The sequence below is a fragment of the Tachypleus tridentatus genome, chromosome 8 (assembly GCF_004210375.1).
Source record: "Tachypleus tridentatus isolate NWPU-2018 chromosome 8, ASM421037v1, whole genome shotgun sequence".
NCBI lineage: Eukaryota > Metazoa > Arthropoda > Merostomata > Xiphosura > Limulidae > Tachypleus > Tachypleus tridentatus.
The window spans coordinates 104,852,054-104,876,357 of record NC_134832.1 but is presented as its reverse complement, the minus strand read 5'-3'; the positions used below and the strand labels follow the sequence as shown (position 1 = coordinate 104,876,357).

The following is a 24,304-nucleotide window of genomic DNA, read 5'->3' as shown; positions in this document are numbered from 1 at the left end:
ATCATTACCAACTGGCAGATGTTGCAGTGGATGAGAGACCCAACCCCTCTTTCAAAGATTTCACAGTTCGAGCCGTGGAAATGTAACAGGAAGGACTTACCCCTACCCTATCACCGACCAAAGTTGTGTGAAGTATCGCACAAAGGTTCCACTCGCTACATGAACACTTGTCAGAGACATCCGGTTGTTTAAACCTTGGGTCGGCAAAACTGGATTCTAAAAACAGAGCTGGATATCAGCACTCAACCGCCATATTGCAATTCCTAATGGTAGTATACCATTACTTGAGGGCAACTATATTTTTTAAAAACGTAACACAACATGTCCATTTTAATGTAACGTTTTTAAATAATTTATATTCGGTTTGTTACAATATTGCAAGTATTAAACGAACATTTTTTTCTTTTACCAAACAACTTCATCACAACTAGTTCATACTAGTTTCTAAAAACTGTCAACACTCCTTTCAAGCCTTGTTATAATCAAACACTTCAACATTGGTGACAGCAGAAAGTTACAGGTACAATTAAAATTTGTTTGTTGCTTAATGTAATAGAGCAATATAGAAGACGTAGTACAGTCTCAACGTATTTTGACATTTATATATCGACATTTAATAAGCACGGGTACAATTCACATCCTTTCGATTTTCTAAACGTACCATATAGACATCGATAGGGTTGTAGGTTATAGAACTGGTAAAGCATTATTTTTGTTACGATAACAAAAAACTTTGAATTCTGACTGTTATAGTAAAAATTTTAAAAATATATGGTTAGATTTAGTAAACCTCGAATTTAATCTACTGAAGATCGGAATTTCAGTATTGGATGCAGATGATGATGACGACTGTCAAATGGATTTCAAAACATGGGGTGGAAGGGTAAGTATAATACTATTTGTAAATAACGCCCGCAAATATGTTTCCACTTTCACAATGACTGTCATATTGACCATTAACACAATACCAACATTTGTATTTCGATCTATCTTTTTTGAAATCTCATGAAGCATTCTACACGTCTAAAGATGATTTATTTTCACTATACGACACGTAGGAGTAAAACTCAATGACGTACAGTCGACCAACTTTCATTTATTATTTGGCATAATGCGAAACTATATAGGGCAGGAAGTACATGAAAGATGTGTCCATTAACATTAATCGTGGGTATGGACTGATAGCATGACAACGTTTAGAAGTTTTAATTATTGAAACGATGATGACGTTAGATCTTTGAAATTTGAATACAAAAAGTCGAGATAAAGCACAGACAGTTAAGTTTCAAAGTTAGTTTCGAACAATAGTTACTGAAAGTATGTAGATAGTTTGTTCTTTTTTATAACACTTACTAAATTCATAACACTTTCAGTTGGTTTATACTTGCTTTTGTACCGCATTCATTTCGAAGATGAAGCTATTCTTACGAAGCGCAAGTTATTGCCAAACTCTTAATTTTGGTGGCATGATTCTTTGCTTCCACAAAAGGAAACGTAGCACACAGTTTAAGAATAGTAATACATTTCGCAGGTAACCTATTTTCGTTTAGGCCCTTGCATGAAGTGAAGCACTTAACAAATAATTCTACAATTAAATATCTCCGACTAGTTACCCACAGCCCAAGTTTTATGATATGCATATCCAAAAGCCAGTAATTACCATTACTTGTTTTTAATGCAAGTTAAACTTTCGGATAATATTTGAGTAAATGTATGAATAAAATGAGCAAGAAAACATTTATGTATACAAGTTATGTTCCGGAACGGCTTATAAATGAATGTGTTTTGAAGTTGATTTAGCCTAGAACAGTGGAAAAGCTATCGCCCTTACCATTGTATATTTTAAACGCATTATGGGTAGTGAGCTGGGCGGGGTTATTTTTGTATTGATTTTGGTGTTATTCTAATATTGTATATGCTTTAGTTAATACTCTTTCTGTTAAACAGTACTTGAAGCTTTCTTATGAGGATATGTAAAATGCATTGTTCGGAACATTTTTGTATTTGAGACCTTTTGTCTCGCATTAAACATCTTAATTTGTGTAAGATCATAATGGATATATACGAGGTGAAGGGCTCAAAATATCTGTTCTACTCGACACATACTGTACAAGTCGTGTTCGTATAATAAAGTATCTTATATAGACTTTCGATTCTGTAAAAGCTTTTTGTATCATTAGAGGGTGTAGTGCAAGTCACATGAAACGCAGCTTGGAAAGCATACAAATACACAACTGAATAATTTACTCTATTAAATACTTACTGATCTACAATCCTTGTCACCTAAAGTTCAATTAACACAAGTCATTGTCTTCTAAACATCATACGAAAGCGACATGACTCTTAGTTTCTAAAGGAAACTTAACTGACACGCTATTCTTTATTCCTTTTATAGTTCACACGAATAACTCGCACGTTTTACCTCCTTGAAGTTCAAGAATAGTACTCCAATCTCGCCTTTTAAATGCAAACTCACTAAATGTGTTAAAGTTATGACGCTCCTATAACTCCAAATGACACGCTGTTACACGAGCCTGTTACACTAATCTGCAATGTAGCATTAGAATATAAAACATCATGATCCAGTTGTTGTATTCTAGGTATAGAAGTCTGCCTTGAATTCATTGGTCACCATCATATTAAGATAACTTACAAATCTCAAACATACTATTTGATCCAAGTTTCATCCCACCTCATGCCCAAATATGTTAATTTTGTCATAAACAAAATGCTTAAATTCACGTTAATTGATCTTAATACTTTTGATATAATATCTTGCATTTCTTATCGATAAATTCTTCAGCGAGTATGACAGCTTCAACATTATACCTCTCACACTTCTGACTTCGTCATAAATTGTACGTTCATTTCAATAGCTTTTACGTATTGGTTGGTTTGATATTTCATGGCGCAACAACCAGCTCATCTGCGCCAAACGTCCGGAAAAAGTAAAGTAAAATTATTAAAACCTGTAAAAGGGAATCAAGATAAAACAAAACTACGTTTACATTTTGAAACTAAAATATAAATGGAATTAAATCCAATTTTTATATCTTGTTTGCGGCAGTAACAGAGAAAGTACAGTTATACAAGTTTTATAGGACTTTCTATAACATAATTGTTATCATCATAACTCGCCAGGATGACTAACGTGTAATTTTAAAAACAAATTAGCGTTAGTCACCTGAAGTTGGCCTTTCCAGTCCTGGTTTCGAGTTGTTTGCCGTTACAGCCATTTTCTATTTTCAAATCGAACTAGATAAACTTCGATTCTTGAAAGGAAATCGTTAAAAATGGTCTAATGTATAAATTAAAAACCTTAGACAGCATTAAAAAGATTAATAACACCTAAAAACATTTCTAACGTTAACAGTGTTACCATCGCCAAACACACTATCTAACGTTATCGATTAAACTTGAGGCAAAACATTTTAAAAATGGTGTTGTCGGGAGTCATAACGACGGCAAGACAGTGAAATATGGCTTATTTTTACCTGAGTGGTACACAAACGACACATTGGTGCAGCAGTCCCCGATAAAAGAAAACGATGAGTTAAAAAACCGTGACCAATGCGTAGTCTAGTTAGGCCACCTTCCTCTTTCCAATCCTTACGGAAGCAAGATGGCCAAAATCCAATAGAGGGTTTTATTTGAAAACGTTTGTTTTCACGTTCCTCACTCCAAGTCGAATGCCACCTGGTACGAAGTCGAGTCTTCAATACAGGACTATAGTCCATGTATGGAACAGGCACAGCAGTGAAAGCACCAAAGCAGAAATTTAGCTGCAGTGTTGGCAAGTTAGTTCCTGCAAATACCAACAAGACTGTACAAGCTCTGGACTGGGGAAGTTTAGAAAACTACGGTGCAGAACAGAAGTCACTGATGATGAATGAGGTCCAGAATTTTCATGGCAGAGATCCTAGTAGAGCCATAGCCGAGTGGCTCTACTAGAATCTAGTTTCGATCACATAAGAGCACGATACATCTGCAGCACAAAAGAAGGATTTGCTCTCTATGGAAGAGAGGTCATAAAGGGTGATCAGTGTTTTTACATTACTCAGCTGCTTGATGTGTGGTATAAAGGTGAGCTTACCATCAAAGATAAGCTCCAAGAACTTTACTTCAGGGACCATAGGAAGCACAACTTCAACGACAGTTCAAAATTTGGGTAAATACCCTGATGGTGGGAAAAGTGCATACAAATGGTTTCTGAAAAAAAGTTAAAATTGCTTCCTGAGGTCCACTTCGATAAACAAGTTGTCGGCAGTTTGTAGCTGCTGCTTAATATACCTCATGTTTGAGGACTGATGCGAGAGTCATTGACAGAACTAGTTTGCAACAATGAAAAGGAGTTAAGGGATGGGACTAATCTTTATACTGAAAAAGTGCGACTCAACACAGCCCTAAAGTACTCCAAGTGATGGTGGAAAAAAAACAAAAGTGTCGAAGCCATACGGACTGGGATTGCCTGTCCATTAAAATTCTTTAAATAAAAATGGATAAATGACCACAACCCATACAACTGGAAGTCTCGCAAAATGTCATACCTCCATGTAATATCTTAAGCCTTCAAGGTAAAAGAATGTTGACACAAGATGCAACTTAAAATGCTTCTTTAATTCAGGTTAAGCCATATAATGTAGTCCATGGTGGAGTGCTGTCAAAACCCACACTAGGTAGGCAAAAGGAGGTTGTTTGACTCAAGGAACTAAACAAGATGTGCATTAACCATCGTGTAAGGTCGTACAAAGACAGCTCGCTAAAGGAATTGGATGGTAGTTTCTCTAAGACTGGGAAAGATACCAAGATTCAAAGGTAGTACAAAAGCCTGGTGCCAAGCATCAGGAAAACATTCTCCTGCCAGACCTGGTTATAAACAATTACAAGAATAGCAAGAGAAGCAGCAGATGAATGGCGCAGCGGCTCGTAGTGTATATCATCAGGTCTGACTGATGTACTGGCAGACCAACGACGGGCCAGTTTGAATTCCACCAGTTTAAAGGGTGCGATTATAGTCATAGAGACGATTAGCTCCAAAGGAAAGAGTCGATTGCTCTGCCGAAGTGTTAATAGCTAAGAAGGTGGAGAATGAAGCAGAAGTGCTAGATACCAAGCAAAAGCTTCCACCAAGAGTATTGGGAGAAGCTCCAGATATCAGCTACTTTCTGGCCATCAGAGAACAAGAGTTAAGGATGGAAAAAATTATGCTGCCCAGTGACCTTTCGAATCTTGTCCCATACAACTTTGGAAGTAGTGGTGGATTACGTTCATAAATAGCAACTTTCCTAAGATTCCTTCTCGCTTTGACATCTCACTTGACGAGCACTGGCCTGCTGGAAAGAGATGTGGTTTGAGGGTGTGGGATACCTATGAAAAGTATCCCAGGCTAGTTTTTGAGCCTTCCATGCCACTTGGCAGGCAGGATTCCATCACAGTCAAGGATATCGTGGAAAACGTCATAATTTTAGGAATACATTGAGCAGCTGCCTATATAATAGTCAGTCAATGTTTCCATGCAGTTGTCCATTGGCAGCTTACAGATGATGGCACGATCAACAAGAGCAGTGAAAGAGGACCAGGCGAGTTCATCCAGCTTCCAATGGGACATGTGGATCGAGTGGTATCGACCACAACAAGTCTATCAAAATTATAGGGTTATTGTCAAACTGAAAAATCAAATCAGTACAAGCACCAGTGTTGAAAAGAGAAAGGTTTCGATCTGAGAGCATATTCTCTAGGAAGTGATCCCTCCCATCAATACCAGTACCTCCCCAGAGGGGATTATGTCCGTTTAAGTCCCCCATGATAGAAAATGGAGATGGCAACTGTTCGACGACAGCATCAAGGAGAAAGTAGAGAGAACAAACAGTGGTGGTACAACAAGGAAACAGTTGGCTACGGCTTCCAAGGGTATGTCAAGTTGAGATGACAGGGTGGGGACATACTGATCAACCAACAGTACCACCAATCCATGTAATCTTCCATCGTGCAAGATATCATTTCTGTACAATAAAATTCCGAAAGGTAACTTGACAGATATCAGAAATTTTTTCCTCCAAGGAAAGACACAGGATAAACAGACAGTACTTTGATGTTATCCAGATTAGAACATAGACCTCAACAGTTCTATTGTTGAAAAGTAGCCAATCTTATTTACGTATAGGCAAATTGGGTAGAGAGCCCTTCCATTTTTGACCACATCTTTTTGTCTTTATTTGCTGTATTGGAGGAAGGTCTATCTGCCACCATGGATCCTGCCGTGGGTTGATTGGACAGGTCTGTTGTTGAAAGAGGATTCCACTGAATGAGGACATGAACAAATGATCGTTTTGCATCTTGGGGTGGTACAAAACGATGTACAAGGAAATGTCCACTCAGAATCAAAGAAAGTGGATCTTGAGGTTTGTTGGAATGAATGTTAGGGACAGAGGTAGGTGTTGACATTCAACTTTAATGGGAGAGCAAACATCTCTCCATACCTCAGTTCTCAAACCATATGAAAAGTCTTTTGACCTCTACAGTTATAGTCGTGGAACGACATGCAGCAGTATATATCCGAGGTAAAGTGGTGGACAGTAACTTTCAAGCCTTAGGGTAAGTAATGTTTTGAATCATTTTCAAATGCTGCACTTGTTTCTTCCAACTACTTAGGGCAAGAACGAAAGTAGGATGGGTGAGAGCCATTATACTTAGAGCAATGAGGGTTTTTTTCACACTCAGAGGTATCGTGGTCCTTGCCACCTCAATGAGCACACATCAAGAAACTGCATGATGTCCAAGTGACTGAACCACTGACACTGAAAGAATGCAAGAGCATTTGGAATATATGACCATATGTTGCAATTAAGATAACCTGCCTTTATGGTGGCAGGTGGATATGGTGATGCAAATGTTAAAATGAGAACACTGGTTAGCATAATTCCATCTTTGCAAGTGGAGATACACCTCACTGCAGGAATTCCTTGGGTGGAGAAACCAGCAAGAATCAGACTCAGGGATGTTCTTCAAATCCCTCTCAACAATAACTCATAGACGAATTCAAAGTAGCATAGGGAGTAGCCTCGACTGATATACCCCCCCCTCCCAATCGCCTTTGAATGTAAAAGGAGTTCTCCGTGTTGAGATGTGGTTGTTTCCACCAACACGTCACCAGAGCAAAGCTTTTTGACTGACATTGGCGAACTAGCAAGTCCCTCTAGTCCCTTCCGAGTGACAAATGTGCTCTAAAGCTTTGTCTGAAAGAGAATGTCGTATAAGAAAATGAGGTACAGGTGTTACAAATGTTGAAGATTGCTGCACAAAATCTTGAAGACATGGTCGTTTACCTATGGGCTGTTTTTTCACTATTTTATTTGGAGGATCAATAATAAAGAACTGTTCAGTGCCCACTGGCATTGTAGTGCTTCCCCTTGTAGAGGTGTATGGTGAGTAGGGTCAAAGAAGGGCACTACAGCAATGCCAGGGTTTCATAAGCACTATTTCCAAAAACCAGCATCAGATACAATGTCCACAACACCCACTGAGAACATTCAACACTGGTACTTAGTTCACCCTAGCACAAGTTGGCCAGCCAATTGGCCTGTCTACAAGAATAAGGTCAAAGTGATGTGGTAGGGTTAGACCTTTTGACCCCTAAGATCCTCCCACTCTCCTTTAGGGGTTGCTACCCATGGTAAACACTTGGGTGGATGTTTAGGTCCTAGGAGGAGGTGAACTGAAATAATAGAACATTCCCTGGGAGGTTCTCACACCAAGGGACCATGTGATGGTCAATAGGGGTTTAGTACTTAAATACAAAATACAATATGAATGTATCAAAGTTTTAATAGGTCCATTGAATATTTATTAAATATACATCATAATTATGAGTACAGGTCACAGAAAAAGATCAGTACACTATTGATACAGCTTAATATCAAATTTACAAAAGAAATTTGACTACACATGAATAGGATACAGGCTAGGATTGTATAGCTGATGCAGAATAGTACACCGAATTTACAATAAATAATTGAAAACAATGAAATACTATTAGAATCACACTTCCAAGAGTTTCTTACTTCAGTATTTTGAAGTATATGACAAGACTTGTCCATTGCCTTCTCTAAACCATGATTTAAATGGTATGTATTATATTAGAACATATGACAAACAACTTAGAATAGAGGAAACACTAGTGTTAACTTTAGTATTATTCTATAATTTACTAATGTTGACAATATGTCACCTACAAGTAGTGTCTTAGTAAAATGTGTTATACTTAAGATTATATGATAAATATGGTTGACAGCTGGTTTTCTGCTAAAAGTGGTCTTCTAGGATTTCATCAGGTGAGAAGCTACTACCAATATTTGGCTTTATGCTGTACTTCTGAGTCACATGACAGGTACAAGTAATAGTCTTAGGAAATAAGTTTGTTCTCTTCCTTCTGGAAATTATTACTCTGGAACAGATGAGAGTCAATGTCTACAATCATAGCTTCTAAACATTTATCATTCACGTAGAGGCAAAATTGCTACTAGAAATCCAGTCAGCTCACTTGATCTATACGACTCACAGATTACCATGCCTAATGGTTATAAAACAAGGAAAGATTATTAGCATGCTAGCTATTAGTAGCATATTCCAAGTTCAAATTAATTACATGAAACTAGTTTGTTAAAAATAAATTTTAAAAAGTTGGTAAAATCTTTATATCATTTATAATTACATTAATTCACGTTTTAAAATGTTTAAAATTCAGCAGAAAACGTTTCCTCTACATTTGAGACGAAGGCTTCCTTTTGAGGAGAATAGTAAGAAAATTAGCTTCTAAAGTACAATAGGATTGTGTCATTTTAAACTAGTCTCAAACACTCTGCTTAACATTATGAAGAAGTAATTAGTGTAATATTTCATAATGTACAATCCCAGCATTTTTTACTACAAACACTGGGCAAGATTCCACAAACAAGAATTACATCAATAGCTTCTAACTATGGAATATAATTATGAAACAAGTTAGAGCTCTCAACAAAAAACTATTGAAAGTATTCTTTTAAATTTTAATTTTACAAATTAAATGACCATCATTTCAATTACTAACCTCTGATGCTTCCATGAAAGACAATCCAAGAATTATTAAAGATTAGTGTAACATTTCATTATAAGGTTTACCAATCTCATCATTCACAAGATAAACCTACCTTTAATTTGAATTTCATGTTTAGTTTAGTTACTTTTATTAATCAAACCAAAATAAAAAGGAAAAACCCATTCAGAAAAATTTCAAAACCTGTTTAGAAAGTGTAGAGAAATGACATACAACCAATAAGTTGTGGAAAATAAGGCTATTCAAACTTATCAGTTTACTAAAGTTCGAAAGAAACTAAAAGAGAACTAAAGCCTGTTAAAGTATCAAAACATCTTATCCTGATACTTATGACCTCAACAGTTTTTAGGTCCAAGATATGTAGTATCAACGAAGAAGTTACTATACTGTGAAGGGTTATAAACTTTCTACACGTAACTATCCCAAACAACTTACTTCAAAACACACTTGACTTCCAAGTACTTAATGGTTTTGAAGGTTACTTCTTTGGCTATACACACCCACATATTCACACATGCATAAACTGTTTGGAAACTACAAAATATTGCTAAATATCTGCCTAGAAAAATTTAAAATTATGTTAAAATCCATGTTATATACAGCCAGGCCTTTAACAAGATTTTATCCAATTTCAAGTCTAATTTATAACTAGTAAGAATTTACCAAAGTTTGCCAGTTTCAAATCCAATTAATATCTCTTAAAACTTAAGATCTTATCCTGCTTTTATCTAGTAACACATTTAGTTATATTTTATCATTTATATCTAGTTAAAGTTTTAGCAATATTTTATCAAGTTTCCTAACCACTTAATATCCAAGTCAGGGTTAATACATTTTAATGTTCAAGTTCAATTTATACATAAACAATATTTTCAGTTTCACATTCATGAGTAACATTTAACAATGTTTTATCCTGTTTATAGTCAGTTCAGAGATATGACTAAAGGTAATCAACAAATAAAGAATCTGAAACCATTCAAGTCAAATATACTTTAAAGCAGATTTTTTTTTCTGGAATGATGAATAAAGAAAAAACAAATTGCCTCTGTTTTCAGTGTTTAGTATAAAGCACAAAAGACAAATTAAAACACTACCAGATGTATTTGAATATTTCAAGATGAAGATAAGCTTTACTCATTGAATAGAAAATATATTAAAATAGCTAACAAAAAACATGCGATTTTAGTCTTTACTACAAAGTCGTATCTTTTCATTTACTAGCAATAATTATATTACCTCATGTAATTAGTAGATGGGTAATTGGTAGATGGGTTATACTTTCCCTTGTGATGTCTTCAAGAGGATATCATCATCTTTTAGGGGTAGGGGTGGAGATCTCCAGTAGGTAAAAGAGCTAAATTCTTCAGCAGATGTGAAACATGGATTTAACTGTCCATCTTCTCGGTGCTGACTTTGGAGTGGAGGAAACATGTAATCCACAACATCACTCAAACTAGTGTATCTGCAAATTCATAAAGTACAATACCATGAACAAAGTCTACTTCATGTATATTTGTCTTTATGTTTGCTTAATTGTAAGTAACATTTGTGACAACAAAAGATCTATGTTCCTGTGTCCAATAACAAGTTTTTTTTTTTTTTTATGTGCTTAGTCTGTTTTTCATTGGTTCTCAATATTGGAATACATGGCCAATAGTTATATCCAGTAAAAATGTGTGGTGCCCCAAGCTCTGAATTCATTCTGAACTTAAAGCCTACATAAAAGGTAAAAGAAAAAATAATTTCAGTTTGCAGTGTGTAGCATTTTGCTCAACCATTACAAAGACTGTACAAGATGTAAATCAACTGAACTATAGGGAGGCAAACCAGTCAACAGATAAGTGTTAGAAAAAGAGAGTAAATAGGATAAAGCCAGTAGTAACAGACATCGCATGGAGAAACTAGAAGGCATATACATATTGTTCAAACAATCTGATATTTTAAGAAAAGCACTATGGTGAACGACCTAGGAAGGATTATAACCAGACTGGTTAATTTAAAACTGTTGTACCAAATACTGGATCTAAGTAGCTTTAAAATAGATATTCCACAACCTACAGAAGCAATTTACTGGGAATTTCATAAATCCAATAATTTAAAAGTAATTATTAAAATATCAAAAGGTGGTGAATAATTAGAAAATATACCTAATTTTTTTTTTTTTTTAAATGACTTGTATTACCATTTCAGACAAGCTTTTTGTCCCTCATAGTCCAGTCCAATTGAAGAGTTCTAGTACTCAATGAAAGGCTTCTTGGGCAAAATATACCCAATATGCTACTGTTACATGCCTCTGATTTTGAAATGTACAAATTAAAAAGAAAGTGGACAAATAGTTTACACAATTTTATTTTATCAAACTTTAGGCTTGCTTGTTTCAAAAGTTTTGCCAAAAACATGGCCCACAGATCCCATCTAGGATGGAAATCAGTACTCCTGTGAATGCATAATATAATTAAGATTTTCATTGGCAAGTTAAGTGCAACTACACCACAATAAAACATTAATAACAGTAGCAGTAAAAACAGGCAGCATTTCAACTAAACATTTTGAATGTCTCACACCACTGCTCATGAGACATTTTGCTCAAAATAATCACTCACATAACAAAAAACAAAAGCAAGGAAATTCATGGTACTATTCACGCAAAAAAAGACCCATCATAAAACTGATAAGTTCCTGTACTTGCTCATAATAGACTTGAAATTTGAATAGGGCAGGTGGCCTATGTAGAAAATTTGCATAGAAAAATCAAAACTGGTGGAAAGTTGATTATAAAAAGGTATGACATTCTTTGGAACAAAAAACTCTTAAGCAGTTGGTCTTTAAAAAGATAAAAAAAAAAACCCTGCACATCATTCAACAAATGGTTTTAAAACTACAAAATGGTAACTGTTTCCTGACTGGCATTTAATTTACCCTTTAAAACAAGTCATCTTTTAACTCCACAAAACACTCAACCATACAACTGTCATACCAGATACTGGACAACAGCTGACAGAAATTAAACATATATTCCCTTGAAAATTTAAGTTTTATTTTTATATTTCTGTTCAAGTTAAAACTACAGACTAAGAGAAACAAGTTACAATTTTATACACCACAGATTTGAAGGGCCTGATTCCAAACTATCAAATGTAAATAAACATGAACATCGCAAGTATTAGGACTAGAACTTTTCCCAACACTTTCAGGGTTATGGTGCCACTATATGCACCATGTACCTTAAAGAATGAATGTTGTTATAATTAATAAAGAATACCACAGACTACAGACATGTTTATAGCAACTCATGAATGTGATTCTACATTTTCAGTAGTGATGGATCACTTTATTCAGTATACACTATCATTTTATAACTTCCAATAATTTTTCCTAAAATAAATTTAAATACACTAGAAACAAAAATTGATCATACAGCTTTGATGCACACAACAGTAATTTTACAGCTTACATTAAAAACTAACAAAGAAATATTATTAGGATAAAATAATTTACAGTAAACAGTGAACATAAGAAAAATACAAATTAAACTGTTGTCTTAAACCTGTCAGAGAAATTGTTTCAAGTCTTTGTTAGTTTTAGTCCCACAAATAAGAAGTATTAAACTATAGGTTATTGAAAAATGTATTAGGTTGTTGAACACAAATATTATGAGAAACATTACAATATTTAGCTTTAGAAAATCCTCCAAAACGTAACAGTGACAAATTTTTATCAAGTAGTAGTTTATTAGCGTTGCTCTTAACGGACAAGAATTACATCAAAAACTGACAAGAAATTAATTGCATCACTTGTACATGGTTGAGTGCATTATATTAAGAAATATGAATATGCAATTTTACAAATCATGTGACAACTACACATATAGTTATATTTTACATTGTTTGACATTGTGTTTGTAGTGCAATGCTGCTGAAAAGTGAGCACCTTTGTAATGACTCTTCCCAATGTCATAGTAAGCAAAATGTTATGGTATATGGCAGGTGAGGGTCCATGAATACAAAGGTTGTCAGCAAAAACTGTTCACATGTCCCAGGAAACAGTATACAACATAACCAAGAAGGATCTCCATTTAAATACAAGGGCAACAAAGTATAGGTTCACTAAAATAAGACTTCTGCTTCCACCTCCCATTCAGTGATATACTTGAAACAGATGGAGAATAAAATGGGTATTCATGCTGTTCCATATAAAAATGGATCAGTCAAGTTGCTGAATGCAGAACCTATGGATTTATGTTCAATCAGATGGTTGAAACAGCTAAGAGAAACTACTGTCCTTAATCATTAGATGGAATACAGAAATCATGCATGAAGAAGCATTGTACTTTGAATATGACAATCATATGATGGAACCTTTTGCAATGGATACTAAACTCCTAGGTTATTGTCAAGATGCAAGGTTAGACAGACAGACCATGACTGGATGTTGCAACAGATTATAATGACAGTGAGTCTCCAAAAATTGTTTTAATGTAAAGTATTCAACCTTCTGTAGTACTTAAAGGCTACTTCTTGTTTATAAGAAAAATATTTAACTAAAGAACTTTGTAAGAGGATGATGTTTCAGAGTACAAAGTCTATACATTATAGAACGTTTTACTATAAACACCAAAATAATCACATTCATTAGAACTTGTTTTGTTTCCTAACACAAGAACAAACATACACAAAGAATACTTACGAAGACTGGAAATTCTGCATGAGGTCTAATTTCAATTCCCCTCTATGGTTAATTGTAAAGATTCTAGACACAGGAACTTTAACTGCTTTATATGCCCAGGTGTCCTACAGAACAGCAAATCAGTCAGTTATAACAAATACAGTGAAAGTATTTTACAAATTTTGATCAAACTCAGTTATGGAAGAAGTCTTCTTTGTCATATATGCTAACAAAGCCAATAGACTTAAAATGTCTCCATCTTCAATTATCACAATATTGCAATTAGTAACTTCAACCACACAAGATTTTAAATGTTTATTAAGCTTGTTTCCATTAGTTACATGGTTAAAATATTGCTACTTCCTCTCAATAAATGTAAAACTGACCTTGCACTGCTACTAGAGCCCATGATTTTATTTGTAACTAATATTAATTTTGAGAGGCTCTGGTGGTAATGTATTATTACAACTGATAAGTATACAGGAGTTCCATTATCTACCAAAACTGATAGTTTTTCTAGCATTTATCTGGTAAGTACTTCAAAAACTTATTACATTACCAATATAAATTTAAAAAAAAGAATTACCTCCCGTATTTGTCCCAATTATCACAAAAAACAGTTTAGTGTCAATTCTTATAGTGAAAGAGGTAAACTTCACTAACAACGAAGTAAATGTTTTAGCCATACTGTAAGGATAACTACTGGTTTGTTTTAGTATCTTACATGTAAATTTATACAAGGGTTACATCTGCATAGCAATCTTTAATTTTGAGGTGATATGTTAGTGTTGATTAAAAACAAACTTTAAATGTTTGGGTTACTCTGTTGCTGTTGGTGCATTATGAAAAGTCACATTCCATAATTTGGTCAGACCAAAGTGGAGAACACAATTTTGAGGGAACAGAACACAAACCCTCAAGCCTATAAACTGGGTATGCTAACCACTAGGTTATATCTGATCTTGTAAAGAGTAAGGACAAGGATTTACATATGTAATACTTTGTTTCAGTGAAAACCAGAGAGTAAATATGGTTTAAGAATAAAGCCACAGTGGGTTATCTGCTGTATCCAGCAAGAGCAATTGAACCCCAGATTTTAGTACTGTAATTCTACAGAATTACAACTATCACTGAGGACAGGTAAATGTGGGAAAAGAAAGAGCAGGTGTGGTTATTATGTAAACATTCCTTTATCAAGGAACAAGTGCAGTAAAATAGTATATTTTTTTACTATTTAAGCAAAATTTGATTTAAAGGTGTAGTAATTTATCTGATGAAGGAATAAATGAAGCACTGTTCTATTAGTAAAGAAGAAACAAGTGTTAATAATCAAGTATTATGATAAAAATAAGCCACACTGTAACAGTAACATTAAAACTACTGTAGGTAAGTGGTAGAGTATGCAATAACAAATAAATTTAAAAATCCTATCATGCAGTAAATAATAGTGATTAACATGCAGTAAATGTTAGTCATGAAAAAGTAACATTTGTTGTGCAGCAGCAAAACAATAAGAGAAATACAGTAGGTATTGTAAGAAACAAAATTAAATATAAAAGTAATGTCATCATACAATAAATATTGCAGTAAAATTAGAAAGGTGCACGCACAATTACTATATTACACTGCTGAAGGAAACACTGTCTTTTCTCCAAAATTTACTGCGTGGTTGCAAACAGTAGATGTTTTCATGTAGTAATAAAAAGGGAACAGCTGTGACTATACAATGAGTACCGTCATAGTTAAAAGAAAGAACAAGGGTAGTCATGTAGTACTGCAACTTGAAAGAACAAGTTTATTCATAATAACGGTTTTCGTTCACTGATGGGAAATAAGTAACAGGCAACACAGCGGGAGAAAGTTGAGGGGACAATAACTTATAAAATTGAAGTTTATCTAAATTTGTAATAACTGGTCACAAAAACAAGTGAAATGTAAGTTTTGAAAGAAGTTTATATACAACAAACTCGTTTTGTGTCATTTAATAAAATGACTATTTAAAGCTTAATACGTGATCAATGCCTAGTTTCCGGGGGGGGGGGACCCCTTGGCTACACCTACAAAACCTCTATGTAGTTGTGTTTATGATTATAGAACATGGTAGATGTGTGAACTTTATTGCATTTATGGTTATATCAGTTGTGTTTAAATAGCACTGTTTAGTTCTCTTTCACAGATGGAGATTCACCTACCCGTGTTTCTGGATACAACTTGTGCCCATTATCTTACCGAAGTTTCTGGAAATTTATCGAGAAAAAAAGGAAATCAATTACATATAAAGGGTTTGAACATTCTGGTCACGTGATGTAATAACGGACTGGTTTCGTCTCAGAAGCCCGGATGTGTACCAAAAATAACAAAACTAGGAACTGCCCACGGTTACACACGAAGTTGCTTGTGCCTTGCACAAACAAGGAAACGTAGCTGTAGAAACACTAATTTAGTTTGTAGCACGTTGGACCTAGTTTTTCGTAAATGAAAACATTACACTATTACCGGGACTTGACATGAACACGCTTATACAAGAATGATTTTGCACTTTCTCACGTTTACTGCGTATCCAAGGGTGTCCTTGTGGGTCACTTGTCAAGACAGGGGGTAATTATAATGAAATACTAATATTAATCCACCAACAAATTTTATTGATAAACACATTTACACACATGAATTTGTTTTTTGCCATCAATGTACAAGCTGAAAATTCGTTTAGTGACCTATTGCTAATAAAAAGACGTCAACAGACTCTAAAACAGTCATTTTAATGAAGAACTAAACAGATTTTACCTTCTCGATGCTTCATGTTTCATTAGGGTGTTGTCCTCTGTATATTAACGACTATGCAGTTCTTATTAAATAAGTCGAATATGTAGGTTGATTATTAAATGTTTATTGAACTGTCATTATCAGTGTCAGAAGAACTGCGAGCGTTATCTTACTGAAAATTCATTAAGTGAAGTGAGTAACAGACACTTTTGTTGACATTACTCAGCCTTGTAAAAATTGGAAGAAAAACAAAAAGAAATTCTTAGAAATGTTTAAGATTCTTATTTTAAACCACAACTAAAGGTGAATAGTTTAAACCTATAAAGAATATGTTTAAATGTAAGTTGTTAACACCGTAATCGCCTGTAAGTTAGTTATTTCTGGAGAGAATTAATACAATAAACTTGACTTATTCAATAACCCTTCACCCCATCTCTAATGACCAAGCGGTAAGTTTCCAGGCTTAAGAAGCTACAAATCGGGTTTCGATACCAGTGACGGCTTGAGCACTGAAAGTTCATTGCGTAACTGTGCGCTACATAACCAATCAGGAAACTTCAATAACCCAACATTAATTCGACTCCTACAGTTTGGAAAGTAATGTACAAGTGACACCTCCAAAGAGTTTCTGTAAAAAGTGAAAAAAACATTCATGTAAACCACGTATCTGAAGTATCAAGCGATATATTTGTCGAACAAACTTAAAATTTTCTTCAGTCTATACCTATGCTAGCTGTTCCCTGTTTAAGTGATGAACGAGGAGAGTTATCGACACCACCAACTACCAGCACACTTAATCTCGAATCGAATAATGGAATTCGATTGCTACTAGCACAACGCATTCATGGCACAAAATACAGAATTCAGTGTTTATTGCGGCTGGAAGGACAGTAACTACGCTCGATAAACGGAACCTATATCCACAGTCTGGCACCAACACACTGTCACTAATTCTGCCGATGGTGGCCCAGTGTTTAAAGAAAAGCTATATTGGGCTTTCTGATGTATCCACCACAGGGAATCGAACTCCGGCTTTTACCGCTGCTGCAGCGGAAGCAAGAGAAATTGCACAAAATACTATACAATTCCTTTCATATTAATAAACATGGTTTTATAGTACACAAGGAACAAATCAGCTGTACCATGAAAGTGCTTTTACACGAAGAAACAATTATTTAACTTGGTTCCGAGTAACCTAACTAATATATGTTAAAGTATTAGTTATAATCTCACAACCACTAGACGACACGATGAGTGTCAATAGAACTAGACTTCATCCTTGTAAACACGTACTTTTTTCTACAACTGCTCAGAAATTAGTTGCAATTTAAGAATGTTGAATTTTTCCTTACAAAGTTAACAACTGAAAGTAAAATATGAAAACCCACTTTCTATGCTTGCTGCAATGTATTCCACATCGCTATGTTTTCCAACCTATCAATAATACAATACCATTTGGTTTGCTTTGAATTTCGCGCAAAGCTACACGAGGGCTCTCTGTGCTAGCCGTCTAATTTAGTAGTGTAAGACTAGAGGGAAGGCAGCTAGTCATTACCACACACGGCCAACTCTTGGGCTACTATTTTACTAATAGACAGTGGGATTGACTAACAACGCCCCCACGGCTGAAAGGACGAGCATGTTTGGTGCGACCGGGATTCGAACCCGCGATGCTTGAATTATGAGTCCAGTGCCTTAACCACATGGCCATGCCAGGCCTATTATGTACGGTAAGAGGAAAATGGCAACTTTTTATATGAAATTATCACTACTGCTTGACCCCCAGTGGCTCAGCAGAATGTCTGCAGACTTATAACGCTAAAAACCAGGTTTCGATACCCGTTTTAGGCAGAGCATATTGTGTAGTTTGTGCTTAATTCAAAAACACTGCTTTGTCTGGTTCGAGTAATTATTTATTAATTCATTGCCTTCACCATTTCAAATACAATATTACTTCAGTCCTGTATATAAACGCTTTAGTTTTTATGCTTTTCAATATTTCAACATAAGATGAAATAGGTCAAGCATATTGAAGATTACTTATTTTGTTGTTAAGCGCTAAACTAGAAAGGCCTATGTGTACTCTACCAACCAGAGGAACCGAAACACGATTCTTATTGTTGTAAGCCAGACATACCGCTGGACCACAAGGGATGAGATAAAATTAATTTTATAAATGTCACAATACTAACAGTTATCTTCATAACACTTGTTTGGAACACACCATAACATTGACTGATAACTTGACGTAAGCTGTTGGTCAATCAATACAAAACATACCTCGTGATATCATATTAAATGTTTCACAAGCAAAAACAATGCACATGCCCATTGTTTATTTCCTATAGATTCAATTAAGTAACAAGCCTAATGAGATATTTGAAAGTCACGTATCTGACAGTGTACTGAATGCTAGGACGATAAGTGTCGAAAGCCTTCATTTCCTGACATGCATAATGTGATCTTCAAATATACAATATCACATTTTATTTTGTTTATTCTTATGGGAAGAACAAGGTATTCAAGAAAGAACATTTAATTTACGATTAACAACTGAAAAAAGTTTTACAGGATAACATTTTACTTGAATATTTTTAACGTGAAAGCTGATTTTCCCTCAAGGTTAAAGAGACTTAATTTATTATGATGAACTCAGAAAACACAACTTCATTTTGCAGGATTGTATTTTACCCGTGTGGGTACAGTAGTAAACCTTGTTATTCCACAAAACAATGTTCAATTTTAAAATAATCCTTAACTATTAAAACACAAAAAGATGTATTGTTTTAAATTCAATTGTCATCCACAATTACTTAAAACTGAAGGCAAAATCCCTCTTACATTTTTACCAATTTGAAGTCTGGAATATTTCGTGAAACAAGTTAACTGTTTCTCAATGTTTGAGAAACACTTAATCTGATCATACGTTATACAGGGTGTTCAGAAAGTCACTGCACTTATATATTTATTAACAGACATGTTTCAATATAGAATACAGGAGGTAAATATGAATGACAATTATAAACAATGTTGAAAGTGACCCCCATTGGCATCAACACAGGCTTGGATCCTTATTTTGTTTCTAAACGCTGCTATCAGTTGCTGAGTTGAATAGACTGAATAAAATATGATTACAAAGCTGTACAGGGACTTTCCAAACACCCTGTATAATACTATAATATAAAGAAGTCTCAATATCAAGATTTACAAAGACTGAACAGCCATTGGTGTTTGACTACTTTTACCAGCAAGTCTTAAAAGATATATAAACCACAAGTGTAGGCTTATGACAGATAAACCAAAAGTTAAAAAAAAAGTAGTACATGTCTGAGTGGTTTTGATAACAAAAGTAACCTTCACATTCCTAATATCTCTTAAGAAACCACTAAAGCCTATACAATTATGTTCAACAGAAGCAGAAAATCAATGATAAACAGGTTAAACAAGTTTATTTACTTGAAAGACAAACATTGGAATGACCACTGCATGGTACTGAAAAATTAACACATCCAAGGTTAGCAAGTTAAAATGTCCTACTGTGCACCAAGTTAATGATAGATAGAGGCTTCTTAAATTCGTTACAGTAATTACTTTTTGTCCACTACACATGTATGCTACTAATATTTTAAAATATGCCAACAACAGTTACACTAATTATCTGCATCAATAATTTTTTGTATACTGTTCAATTAGATATAATAACGAAGTCAACAGTACTTAGTCCAGTACAAGCAAGTTAAAGGAAATATTTTAATATTTAACATATCACGTTCCAAGTATCCCTCTACAATGCTAGAGAACATAAAATTCTGTAAAAAGGCTCGAAGTTGATATACCATTCACACATTTACTTTTTTTTAAGCAGATGCAATTCAAAGGCAGCAATACAGAAATGCACTTTAGAGCTTTCAATATCATAGTGCATTACGTTTAGATAGTGTATGGAGCTGTTTTTGCACTTAGTTAAACACTGCAATTTTATCATAAAAACTAAAAGCAATGTATGTAGAACTTTCAAAACTTCAATCAAACCTAAATTTCAAAGCTTCAAATCAAACCTTAGTTTGAATTACAAAATGTAATAGGATCCAAAGTGCTCCTTTAGGCTCAAATTACTTTAGTGCAGTTTCTGGAGGTGTTCACATCACATAATATTCTTGAAATGTATATTAGTAGTTAAATATGTGAGCAGCTCTTTCAACTATCAAGCATCTGACCTGCATTTATTTTTCAAATGAATTATAAAATATACAATATTCATCTCAAATTCCTGTAAATATCAATTGTAATTGTTGAGGCATGGTTTATTGCACTGCAAAGACAAACTTCTGTAAATATCTTATTTATAAAAGTAATATTTGGATGAATTTGCATGCTTGAAGAGATTTTATTGTGATGAGTTTATTTCAAGAAAATTAAAGCTGCTATCTTAGATTTGTTTTGGTTTCCTACATAAATTTCAAATTAAAACATACAATAAGCTTTCTAAAAGATTTTCATTTTATAAAACAGTATATTTGCATTCAAAAATCACTGCAAGCAGTTTCAGATTTCCTTTCATATAAAAAGTTTCAAACTTTTTATATTCATGTTTAAGTTCAGGTATATGGCAAGTACATCACACAATGACAAATTGTATTAAAGAACACTGACTAATTAAATGTGATAAAGTTTAAGTTGAATTTGTTGCTATGTCATCCAAAACTGTTTAATCTTCCTCTCAGGAGGAGAGAGTGTTGTAATGTTCAGAAAAAAAAAAATTCAGGAAATCCACAAAAAGGCTAATATTTGCATTCAGAGTGCATTAGATTAAATTGATTTTTTTTTAAATTTCTAAATGAATTGATTGATTGATTTAGTGTTTTACGGCACAAAGCAGCTAGGCTATCTGTGCCAAATATCCAGTAAAAAAGGTAAAATTAAATGTAGTAAAATACAGAAAAAAAAAAAGAAGGTAAAACAAAACATAATTGAAAAACAGAAAAAGCATAAAACCAATGTTCACACCTAGTCAACAATGTTAAGATAGAAAGCAGAGTAAGTTATAAAGGACATTCTAGCAAAATGGTAATGATCATAACCCACCAGGAAGACCAGCAGGTAAGTACAAGAACCACTGTTAGTCACCTGAAGTTATCCTTCACCTTTTGGTACTGGCCATAATGACAACCCAGAACCAGAATTGGAAAATAATAAAAGTGTGAAAAGACATGCAGCAAAATTGTAAAAACAACAACTTGCCAGGAAGACAAACGGGTAGTTCAACTAGCAGCGTTAGTCACCTCAAGTTGGCCTTTCAAGTCCTGGTGTCGAGTTATTTAAATGTCCTTGGCCATTTTCCAATTTCAAATTGAACTAGAGAGATTGAGACTGAAAAGGGAACCACAATTAAAAAGGTGTAATGAATATCCAACACTTAAATGAGGTTAAAAAGATTAATGGCCATTAAATAACTAAAAACATTATCAAGGTGGACATTGTCACCATCACCAATAACACTGTCCAATGTTACACACAAACCCTGGGACAGAACATGTTTAAAATAGTGCCGTCGTTGAGAATTGTAACGATGGCAAGAAAGTAAAATGTGGCTTACAGTGATTTGAGTGCTACACAAACTATATACTGGTGCAACAGTTCCAGATAAAAGAAAATGATGAGTTAAAAAAAACTGACCAATGCATAGTATAGTTAGAATAACTTCCTCCTTCCGAACCTTACGGAAGCTAGATGGCCAAAATCTAATACAGGGTTTTATTTGAAAAAGCTTGTCACATTGCTCACTCCAAGTAAACTGCCAGCTAGCATGAAGCCGAGCCTTGAATACAGGACCATAGTCCATGTACGGAATAGGCACAATAATGATAGTCCCAGAGCAGATAGATTTAGCCGTCGTGTCTGCAAGCTCATTCCCGCGAATATCAACGTGGCCTGATATCCAGAAAAGCTGGATAGAAGTAGATGTTAATGAGAAATGGGCCAGTTTGTTTTGAATATCAGCGAGAGGAATGTGAGCCAACGTGAAGAGATTCCAGGGCCAGCAGAGAACTAAGAGAGTCAGCATAAATAGTGCAGTTGGAGTACTGCTTAGCTTCAATATGATCGAAGGCAATAGATATGGTGTACAGTTCAACAATGAACCCAGAAGCTGTAGAGAGGATTCTGCACACAACCACCAAACAGCAACAAACCATGGCAGAGCCCACAGAATTACCTGATTTGGAACCATTTGTATAAATTGGAACGGAATGATTGTTCGAAAGACGTTCATTAAATAAATGACGGTACTTCCAATCTGGAGTATCTGCCCGTTTCAGATGACTGAAAGAAGGGTTACAGTTGGGGGCTGTAATAAGCCATGGTGGGATGGGCTAACCAGTGGATTCTGCAATGTTATCCGAGGACAGACCCAATTCATCCAATTGTGCCTGGATGCAAAGGCCAAAAGGAGCAATGGCAGATCGTCTGTTCTGAAAAAATATGTATGGCCCACTGAGGAAGGAAAACATCCCCAGGTGGGATGCTTTGGTAAGGAATGAAGTTTCAAAGAATACAGTAAAGACAGTTGCAAACGACGAAGGTGCAGAGAAGGTTCATGCAATTCTACGTATAAGCTTTGAACTGGAGAGGAGTGGAAAGCCCCAGTGCAGAGTCGAAGTCCTTGATAATGAATGGGGTTCATCATCTTTAAGGCCGAGGGTTTGGCAGAGCCATAGTCGAAATTTGATTGAATAAGAGCACAATATATCTAACATAGAACATCAATCCGCTCCCCAAGTGGAAGTAGAGAGGACACGGAGGATGTTCAGTACTCTTGTGCATATGATACATAGCTGCTTTAAGTGTGGTATAAAAGGTCAGCTTACAGTTAAAGATAAGCCCCAAGAACTTGGTTTCAGGGACCACTGGCAGCAAAACTTCACCAATACAGAGTTCAAGATCAGGGTGTATACCCTGTTGGCAGCAAAAGTGCATGCAAACAGTTTGAGAGAGAAATTAAAGCCATTCACTGCAGTCCACTTCAGTACATGATTCAGGGAAGTTTGTAGTTGCCGTTCAATATATCTCACGTTTGATGACTGACATGAGATATGAAAATAGTCGACAGATCCCATTCGCAACAGTGAGAGGGAGTTGTTCAGTAATGGCATTTATCTTTATACTGAAAAGTGTGACACTCAAAACACAGCCCTGAGGGACTCCAAGTTCCTGTACAAAAGCACAGGAAAGTGTAAAACCCACACGAACTTGGAATCTCCTGTCCATTAAAAAATTAATAAAAATTGGTAAATGGCCACGTAACCCATATTATATATATGGAGGTCTCGCAAAATGCCATACCTCCATGTTGTGTCACGAGCCTTATCAATGTCAATGAATAAGAATACAAGATGTTGTCATTGGAGAAAGGCTTCTCTGATTGACATTTCAAGTTGAACCAGGTGGTCTATGGTGGAGTGCTGTCTTCAAAACCCACATTGGGTGGGCAAGAGGAGGTTGTTTGATTTGAGAAACCAAACAAGACAAGACAAGCATTAACAATCCTCTAAGGTTTTACAGAGACAGCTCGTCAAAGCAATTGGACGGTAGTTTGAAGGAATCTTGGGATCTTTCCCAGGCTTAAAGAAAGGTAAGATAATAGCCTGGCACCAGGCATTAGGAAAAACATTCTTCTGCCAGATCCAGTTAAAAACAATTAGATGAATATCAAGAGAAGCAGGAGAGAGATAGCACAGCATGCCATAGTGTATATAATTATGGTCCAACAGATGTACTGCCAGACCA

At 35.1% G+C, this 24,304-nt stretch overlaps 1 protein-coding gene across 5 annotated transcripts in view; it reads right to left on the bottom strand.

Moving 5' to 3' along the window:
- Positions 1–7,820: 7,820 nt before the first annotated feature.
- Positions 7,821–24,304, bottom strand: part of Lpin (phosphatidate phosphatase LPIN) — a 65,543-nt gene continuing 49,059 nt past the window's right edge. For 4 of the 5 annotated variants that reach the window (XM_076450612.1, XM_076450610.1, XM_076450611.1 and 1 more), the window contains exons 16-18: positions 13,778–13,881; positions 10,328–10,553; positions 7,821–8,569 (exon numbers count right to left, since the gene is read on the bottom strand). In XM_076450612.1, coding sequence (XP_076306727.1) covers positions 10,364–10,553; positions 13,778–13,881 — 294 coding nt within the window. In that variant the 3' untranslated portion in view covers positions 7,821–8,569; positions 10,328–10,363. The remainder of the gene's footprint in view (positions 8,570–10,327; positions 10,554–13,777; positions 13,882–24,304) is intronic. The other variant, XM_076450614.1, reaches the window with a different exon arrangement.